The sequence below is a fragment of the Oncorhynchus gorbuscha genome, linkage group LG24 (genome assembly GCF_021184085.1).
Source record: "Oncorhynchus gorbuscha isolate QuinsamMale2020 ecotype Even-year linkage group LG24, OgorEven_v1.0, whole genome shotgun sequence".
NCBI lineage: Eukaryota > Metazoa > Chordata > Actinopteri > Salmoniformes > Salmonidae > Oncorhynchus > Oncorhynchus gorbuscha.
In genome coordinates, this window is record NC_060196.1 from 13445932 (window position 1) to 13455931 (window position 10000).

Genomic DNA, 10000 nt, shown 5'->3' on the forward strand with positions numbered 1-10000 from the left:
TTGTACTGTCTATAACTACCTTAACAAACAGTGACTTATTATTATTACAGACAGTTACCATGGAGATGAAATGTCACAACTACGTTTTCATGTGATTGCAATAAATCTTCTGATTGTTTCTATGTCTGTTAGTAAATGTTTCATGAGAGAAAATTAATATATTATAACAATTAACATTAAATAATTACTGTGTTAACCACAACCAACATTTTGGATCTCTGTTTAGGGGTCAGTGCTCTACAATGAGTCTCTCTGGGGAGAGAGAGGAGCGGGGCCCTGCCTCTAAAATGAGTCTCTCTGAGGAGAGCAAGAAGGGGGGCCCTGCCTCTAAAATGAGTCTCTCTGGGGAGAGAGAGGAGCGGGGCTCTGCCTCTAAAATGAGTCTCTCTGGGGAGAGAGAGGAGGGGGGCCCTGCCTCTAAAATGAGTCTCTCTGGGGAGAGAGAGGGGGGCCCTGCCTCTAAAATGAGTCTCTCTGGGGAGAGAAGGGAGGGGGGGCCCTGCCTCTAAAATGAGTCTCTCTGGGGAACATGGCACCAAAGCTAAGAGGTGAGATGACAATTTTTGATAACATTATTATGAGTTTATTTCCAAAATGTTCACATTTGTTTTTTAATCAGAAATGGTTGCTATGGGTACCATCAATATTACTGTTCTCAGAGTTTTAACTAATAGATTTTAGATGGGTATATATATATATATATACTCACTTAGCTATCTTAATTAAGATGAAAGCACTTTCTGTAAATCACTCTGGATAAGAGCATCTGCTAAACCAGGGTTCTCAATCCTTCAAAGGGCCAATTTAGGATTATTATTTAACAACGTGATGTTGTGCTCCAAAGGGAGAACTGGAAATAACATGATGTAGATAACTAAATAATCAGAAGAAAAACGTGTTTATTAGAAAAGAAAGGTTCCTTCCTTGAACCAAAAAGGCTTCTATCACTTCCTTAATATATGGAACCACTAAAAGTTATTATTTTTTCAGTGAAGAAGAACCTCCAGAGTTCTGATCAACGAAAGGTTCATGAATGTTTTGAGGATGTGACTCCAGCCTGTTCAGAAATAAGCCTGAGTTAATCTGCCAAAATGAAGACAACATGCTATGCAGACATACATGGTATTACTTGTTATAGATAATTATTATTGTTATAGATAATTAAATGAAGACAAAATGAAAGGAGATGCCTTTAGCTAACATGTAAAGGAGATGCCTTTAGCTAACATGTAAAGGAGATGCCTTTAGCTAACATGTAAAGGAGATGCCTTTAGCTAACATGTAAAGGAGATGCCTTTAGCTAACATGTAAAGGAGATGCCTTTAGCTAACATGTAAAGGAGATGCCTTTAGCTAACATGTAAAGGAGATGCCTTTAGCTAACATGTAAAGGAGATGCCTTTAGCTAACATGTAAAGGAGATGCCTTTAGCTAACATGTAAAGGAGATGCCTTTAGCTAACATGTAAAGGAGATGCCTTTAGCTAACATGTAAAGGAGGTCAAAAGTATGTACATGTAGGTATCGTTAAAGTGACTGTGCTTATAAGATAAACAGAGAGTAGCAGCAACATAAAAGAGGGGGACACACACAATGTAAATAGGTTGGGTAACCATTGGTTACCTGTTCAGGAGTCTTATGAAAAAGTTATATTTTTTGGGTTCAGCGAAGAAGAACCTCTAGAGTTCTGATCAACGAAAGGTTAATGTTTTGAGGTTTTGACGTGGTGAACCCAGCAGCAGTTTTTTTTCCAGCTCACGGGATTCAAACCAGCCACCTTTCAGACACAGCTCCAACTCCTTAGCCACTGGGTGAAAACCTGAGTTAATCTTCAGAAATAAGCCTGAGTTAATCTGCCAAAATGAAGACAAAATGCTATGCAGACAAACATGGTATCACTAGTTATACATCATTATCATACATAACTCATCGCCAAAAGCACAAGACATACTGTTGCATGTAGGTCTACATTATTTATGGGTTGATCACATAGAAATATAAAAACATTATTTTTAATTACTGCAATGCAATTACATGTGGCTCAGGAACCACTGACTCACTGCATGATTCTATAGTATTATCAAGACACCTGCTGTTAACTCTTAACTACTTAGACAGCTCACGAGGTGTCCTAAATATCTGCTGACTAGGTGGGTAGGTAATTTAGGTAATGGGTAGGTAACTAGGTAATTTATACTCATTAGTGTAAAATGTCTTTATTCTCAGCACTTATACGACCAATTTTCTACTCTGAGACACTTTGTGTATATGGTCCCAGATCTCAAAATATTGTTATAAAAAAACTGAATGTTTGATCTCAAAACGTTGTTATAATTTTGTAAAAATGTTTGTTAAACATAATAATAAAAAAATGAATATTACTAATGTAACCCACTGTAAAGACTGGGTTTAGGTTATTGTGTTGCACAGCTCATGTCCGCGTCCCCGTACAGAACTGTCCGCGTCCCCGTACAGAACTGTCCGCGTCCCCGTACAGAACTGTCCTCGTCCACGTTCGGTGTGGATATTGTCCGGTTACGCGCAGAGTGGACTGAGGTGATCTTGGGGAATATGACGGAGTTTGTTAGTGTTGAGACACCGAAGTTTATTGTTCAATTTGCTTTTTTCTTTACGGTGAGGGACAGTGTTACCATAGCTACCACTACATCATCACCGGCTTCTTGACGGATGCTGGCTACCTCTGTCCGGTTCTCCTCTCTTCACTAGATGGACGGTAACTTTAGTGTTTAACCCCTCTGTGTTCAAGGACCGAACGTTTGAATATTATTTTCAGAGCGCCTCAATAGCAGGTATTGAACCCCAGGTAAATAATCACTAGTCAGAACCTCAACCTCAGTATACATTCATTATAAAAAATATATTTAATATCTGATATTGTGAGTAAACAACCTCGAGAGTGCGTCTTCCAGCCCTCCAATAAATTACATCATTCAACCCTCCCGGTTAGTAAATGTACCTCAACATGCCCCGGAGAAGGCAGAGTAACGACACCAGCCTTTTAGCGGGGCTGACAGACTGACTACAACGCTCGCGACGCCAAATTAATTTCGTCATTTTAAATGACACACTGCTCTCGCGCCATTAACTAACGTCTGGAAGTCAGTTATATTTGTGACGCAGTTCGCGCTGCATCTCCTCATTGGTTTATAGAAGCAGGTACCCACGCGCCATTAACTAACATCTGGAAGTCAGTTCTATTTGTGAAACTCTTCTTATGTTTCCCCATCTGAGCTCAGAGTAGATGAGAGATGTAATGTTTGTCTCTGTTGTGTTGAAGTCCAATCAAGCAGGAGAGACCAGCCTCCCCTGTTCCCAGCTGTGTGTCCATGAAGAGTGACTGGTCTATGGAACCTCCTCTAACCTTTAGAGAGGGAGACTTTTCTACTGAACAAAGGTAAGAAGAACTCATGGGTCCTGGTCAGTGAGTTAAACAACACTGTCTCTAGTCATTTCTCCTCCCATTTTCCCATTTATTGTTGTTGTTTTCATAATCCATAGGCTCATCATTTTGTCTATTTCCATAGTCCTAAAACAATATTAAACAAACACAACATTCCCTGTGTGTGTGTGTGTGTGTGTGTGTGTGTGTGTGTGTGTGTGTGTGTGTGTGTGTGTGTGTGTGTGTGTGTGTGTGTGTGTGTGTGTGTGTGTGTGTGTCTGAACTCCCTGGATGAGGAGATGTAATCTCTATTCTGGTTGCCTAGTCACTTATACCCCTACCTACATGTGGATATTACCTCAACTACCTGGTACCCTGCACATTGACTCAGTACTGGTACTCCTTATAGTCTCATTATTACCTCAACTACCTGGTACCCTGCACATTGACTCAGTACTGGTACTCCTTATAGCCTCATTATTACCTCAACTACCTGGTACCCTGCACATTGACTCAGTACTATTTCTCCTTATAGCCTCATTATTACCTCAACTACCTGGTACCCTGCACATTGACTCAGTACTGGTACTCCTTATAGTCTCATTATTACCTCAACTACCTGGTACCCTGCACATTGACTCAGTACTGGTACTCCTTATAGTCTCATTATTACCTCAACTACCTGGTACCCTGCACATTGACTCAGTACTGGTACTCCTTATAGTCTCATTATTACCTCAACTACCTGGTACCCTGCACATTGACTCAGTACTGGTACTCCTTATAGTCTCATTATTACCTCAACTACCTGGTACCCTGCACATTGACTCAGTACTGGTATTCCTTATAGTCTCATTATTACCTCAACTACCTGGTACCCTGCACATTGACTCAGTACTGGTATTCCTTATAGTCTCATTATTACCTCAACTACCTGGTACCCTGCACATTGACTCAGTACTGGTATTCCTTATAGTCTCATTATTACCTCAACTACCTGGTACCCTGCACATTGACTCAGTACTGGTACTCCTTATAGTCTCATTATTACCTCAACTACCTGGTACCCTGCACATTGACTCAGTACTGGTACTCCTTATAGTCTCATTATTCGCGTCAACGAGCGTCTAGAAGTCAGTTCTATTTGTGACGCAGATCGCGCTGCATCTCATTGGTTTATAGGAGCAGGTGCCATCTCCTCATTGGTTTATAGAAGCAGGTACCCACATGCCATCTCCTCATTGGTTTATAGAAGCAGGTACCCACGTGCCATCTCCTCATTGGTTTATAGAAGCAGGTACCCACGTGCCATCTCCTCATTGGTTTATAGAAGCAGGTACCCACGTGCCATCTCCTCATTTAGCAAAAAAACTTAACAAACATAACTTCTTTAAACAATAAAAGCTAATTTACAAACATTTCTGAAAATGGATATATAGCTTTTTGGAATGAAACTCCTGTTTCCCATCTGAGCTCAGAGTAGATGAGAGATGTAATGTTTGTCTCTGTTGTGTTGAAGCCCAATCAAGCAGGAGAGACCAGCCTAACCCCTGTTCCCAGCTGTGTGTCCATGAAGAGTGACTGGTCTATGGAACCTCCTCTAACAGAACTGTCCGCGTCGCCTTTAGAGAGGGAGACTTTTCTACTGAACAAAGGTAAGAAGAACTCATGGGTCCTGGTCAGTGAGTTAAACAACACTGTCTCTAGTCATTTCTCCTCCCATTTTCCCATTTATTGTTGTTGTTTTCATAATCCATAGGCTCATCATTTTGTCCATTTCCATAGTCCTAAAACAATATTAAACAAACACAACATTCCCTGTGTGTGTGTGTGTGTGTGTGTGTGTGTGTGTGTGTGTGTGTGTGTGTGTGTGTGTGTGTGTGTGTGTGTGTGTGTGTGTGTGTGTGTGTGTGTGTGTGTGTGTGTGTGTGTGTGTGTGTGTGTGTGTGTGTGTGTGTGTGTGTGTGTGTGTGTGTGTGTGTGTGTGTGTGTGTGTGTGTGTGTGTGTGAACTCCCTGGATGAGGAGATGTAATCTCATGTTTTGTCCACAGAAACCAACAGGAGAGATCAGAGTCAGAGATTCTCAGTGGTCAGTCTTCCCAGAGTCATCAAACAGACCTGGCCTCCATTTTCAGTGTATGTGGTCCTGTTATGTACATTTGTTTTTGTTTACCTCAAGAAAAGTTGATCTGTCAATCATTCATTAATGTGTTAATGAGAAGCATTTATTCTCTTGCTTAACTAATTTACTTAATTTTTTCCAGATGCTTGAAGAGAAAATTATGACATTTGTGAAGAACGAGCTGAAGATGTTCAAGAGGATTCTTGGTCCAGAACTCCCAGAAGGCTTTGAGAGTCAGAAGCAGGAAGTGGTGGACGCTGAAGATGAGAAGCAGGAGAGCAGTGCCAGAGAGGGGGCTCTGAAGATCACACTGCACATCCTGAGGAAAATGAACCAGAAGGAGCTTGCTGACACACTGGAGAAATGTAAGATCTGTCTGCCTCATGTTGAATGCTGTTTTATAATATTTAAAAGCTGTAGCTAAAGTACAGCTAAAGTAGCTGTGTAATTCAATGATATTGTAGCAGCCTTAACACAACACCTAGTGACCTCATCAAGTAGCAGCAGGGATGTGTTGTGCTGATTAATTTAGAGAGAGAACATTAATAATACCATCAATAATACCAATAATAATATAATCAGTCACACCAGTCTGTAACGCATTATGAAAACATTTACACATTTATACAGTCAGTTTAGAGAATACATTATTATAATTTACAACTTTATAACAGTCCTTCAATACTGTAGGCATTAAAACAGACATAATATTAATATCCTCTGTTATTTCTTCATTCAGATGAGCTTGCTGTGATTTGCCAACGTGAACTCAAATCTAATCTAAAGCAGAAGTTTCAATGTATATTTGAGGGGATCGCTAAACAAGGAAACCCAACACTTCTCAATAAGATCTACACAGAGCTCTACATCACAGAGGGTGGAACAGGAGAGGTCAATAATGAACATGAGCTGAGACAGATTGAGACAACAACCAGGAAACAAGCAAGACCAGAGACTCCAATCAAATGTAACGACATCTTCAAACCCTTAACTGGACAAGACAAACCTATCAGAACTGTGCTGACAAAGGGAGTCGCTGGCATTGGAAAAACAGTCTCTGTGCAGAAGTTCATTCTGGACTGGGCTGAAGGAAAAGCAAATCAGGATGTCCAATTCGTATTTTCATTCCCTTTCCGGGAGCTGAATTTGATGAAAGAGGACAAACACACTTTCATTGAACTTCTTAATCACTTCTCAATGGAAACCAAAGAATCAAGAATCTCCATCTACAACAAGTACAAAGTTCTGTTCATCTTTGATGGTCTGGATGAGTGCCGACTGCCCCTAGACTTCCAGAAGAACAAGATCTGTTGGGACGTCACAGAGTCAACCTCAGTGGATGTTCTGCTGACAAATCTCATCAAGGGAAATCTGCTTCCCTCTGCTCTCCTCTGGATAACTACCCGACCTGCAGCAGCCAATAAGATCCCTTCAGGGTGTGTTGACCAGGTGACAGAGGTACGAGGGTTCAATGACCCACAGAAGGAGGAGTACTTCAGGAAGAGATTCAGTGATGAGGACCTGGCCAGCAGAATCATCTCACACATAAAGACATCAAGGAGCCTCCACATCATGTGCCACATTCCAGTCTTCTGTTGGATTTCTGCAACAGTCCTTGAACACATGCTGAAACACAAGAGAGAAGAGATGCCCAAGACTCTGACTGAGATGTACACACACCTTGTGGTGTGTCATACCAAACAGAAGAATGAAAAGTATCTTGGGAAAGAAGAGACAGGTCCACACTGGAATAAAGAGAGCATTCTGTCACTGGGTAAACTGGCTTTTCAACAGCTTGTGAATGGCAATCTGATTTTCTATGAAAAAGACCTGAAAGAGGCTGGCATTGATGTTAATGAAGCCTCAGTGTACTCAGGATTGTGCACACAGCTCTTTAAAGAGGAATGTGGGCTGTACCAGGACAAGGTGTACTGCTTTGTTCATCTGAGCATTCAGGAGTTTCTGGCTGCTGTATATGTGTTCCTCTCATTCATCAACAACAATGAGAATCTAATGGCCAAAGCACAGTCAATGTTCAGGAACTTTTTCTTGAGGATCAAACAAAGGCGTAAAGTTACTTCCTACAAGCCTGAAGTTACTTTCTACAAGAGTGCTGTGGATAAAGCCTTACAAAGTGAGACAGGAAACCTGGACCTTTTCCTCCGCTTCCTTCTGGGCCTCTCACTGGAGTCCAATCAGAAGCACTTACGAGGTCTACTGACAAAGACAAGAAGCAGCTCACAGAGCCATGAAGAAACAGTCAACTACATCAAGAAGAAGATCAGGGAGAATCCCTCTCCAGAGAGGAGCATCAATCTGTTCCACTGTCTGAATGAACTGAATGACCATTCTCTAGTGGAGGAGATCCAAAGCTACCTGAGATCAGGAAGTCTCTCAAAACCCAACCTGTCACCTGCACAGTGGTCAGCTCTGGTCTTTGTGTTGCTGACTTCAGAAAAGGAGCTGGATGTGTTTGACCTGAAGAAATACTCCAGATCAGAGGAAGGTCTTCTGAGGCTGCTGCCAGTGGTCAAAGCCTCCAGAGCTGTTCTGTGAGTAAATAAAATGACATTTAAGAACTAATCATCAGGAAGAAATATTCAGTTCAGAGAAAAATATGTTTTATAATGTTTAATATATTATTTTGAATAACATATTCAATAAATTCATTGATTTTCACATCTGTATAACAATATGACCATACAATTCTAGGAGACGGAAGATGAATCTATATGTTGTTTGGGAAAATAAACCAAATGCATCTGCCGTTGTCCTTCTACACTACTGGTGTTAAATGAACAGTGTGTTTGTGAAGTCATGATGATCTCTTTGTCAGGCTGTCAGGCTGTGGAGTCACAGAGGAAGGCTGTGCTTCTCTGGTCTCAGCTCTGGAGTCAAACCCCTCACACCTGAGAGAGCTGGATCTGAGTAACAATGACCTGAAGGATTCAGGAGTGGATCTGCTCTCTGCTGGACTGGGGAATCCCCACTGTAAACTGGAGACTCTGAGGTCAGTAATTCCTGTAGTTTGTCAACAAGTGATAACTGTTCACCAAATTCACATGTGTTTACCAGACATACATAGTCCACACCATATGTGTTTGGACGGTGAAGCTTACAGTTTTACATTTGGTGCTCTGCTCCAGCATTTTGGATTTGAGATAGAATGTTTCATATTAGGAGACAAGTCATTATTATTAATCCGTTACCAGACGTTGGAAGACAAGTCATTATTATTATTAATAATGGTGAGAGGTTAGCGTGTTTTGTTGTAGTCTCTGTTATTGGTAATGGTGAGAGGTTAGCATGTTTTGTTGTAGCCTCTGTTATTGGTAATGGTGAGGGGTTAGCATGTTTTGTTGTAGTCTCTGTTATTGGTAATGGTGAGAGGTTAGCATGTTTTGTTGTAGTCTCTGTTATTGGTAATGGTGAGAGGTTAGCATGTTTTGTTGTAGTCTCTGTTATTGGTAATGGTGAGAGGTTAGTATGTTTTGTTGTCGTCTCTGTTATTGGTAATGGTGAGAGGTTAGCATGTTTTGTTGTTGTCTCTGTTATTGGTAATGGTGAGAGGTTAGCATGTTTTGTTGTTGTCTCTGTTATTGATAATGGTGAGAGGTTAGCATGTTTTGTTGTAGCCTCTGTTATTGGTAATGGTGAGGGGTTAGCATGTTTTGTTGTAGCCTCTGTTATTGGTAATGGTGAGGGGTTAGCATGTTTTGTTGTAGCCTCTGTTATTGGTAATGGTGAGAGGTTAGCATGTTTTGTTGTAGTCTCTGTTATTGGTAATAGTGAGAGGTTAGCATGTTTTGTTGTAGCCTCTGTTATTGGTAATGGTGAGGGGTTAGCATGTTTTGTTGTAGCCTCTGTTATTGGTAATGGTGAGGGGTTAGCATGTTTTGTTGTAGCCTCTGTTATTGGTAATGGTGAGAGGTTAGCATGTTTTGTTGTAGCCTCTGTTATTGGTAATGGTGAGAGGTTAGCATGTTTTGTTGTAGCCTCTGTTATTGGTAATGGTGAGAGGTTAGCATGTTTTGTTGTAGCCTCTGTAACTCCCTCACTCATTATTATTCATGATTAATTCATGATCTTTCTCAATGATGGCATCACAGGGTTGATGTAGTCATTGTGTTCAAAGAATATGGGACCAAATACTTTTGACTACTTTAATACACTATAGCTAATTGGTCAGAATATTTATGACTTCTTCAAATGGGGGACTAGATACATAAAATGCTTTTATTTCTCTAAATGGTGAAACAGATATTTATTAAAATACCCTCAAATAAAAGGGGACATTATAGAATGTCACCTCATATGAAACATTTGATCTCAAATCCAAAATGTCAGTCTAATATAGTCAGTCTAATATAGAGTCAGTCTAATATAGAGTCAGTCTAGTATAGAGTCAGTCTAATATAGAGTCAGTCTAATATAGAGTCAGTCTAGTATAGAGTCAGTCTAATATAGAGTCAGTCTAGT

General features: G+C 40.6%; 1 protein-coding gene across 2 annotated transcripts in view; it reads left to right on the plus strand.

The window, feature by feature from the left end:
- Positions 1-1851: 1851 nt before the first annotated feature.
- Positions 1852-10000, plus strand: part of LOC124012812 (NLR family CARD domain-containing protein 3-like) — an 11574-nt gene continuing 3425 nt past the window's right edge. For both annotated transcript variants that reach the window (XM_046326786.1, XM_046326787.1), the window contains exons 1-6: positions 1852-1957; positions 3297-3413; positions 5451-5535; positions 5664-5886; positions 6261-8073; positions 8358-8531. In XM_046326786.1, coding sequence (XP_046182742.1) covers positions 1860-1957; positions 3297-3413; positions 5451-5535; positions 5664-5886; positions 6261-8073; positions 8358-8531 — 2510 coding nt within the window. In that variant the 5' untranslated portion in view covers positions 1852-1859. The remainder of the gene's footprint in view (positions 1958-3296; positions 3414-5450; positions 5536-5663; positions 5887-6260; positions 8074-8357; positions 8532-10000) is intronic.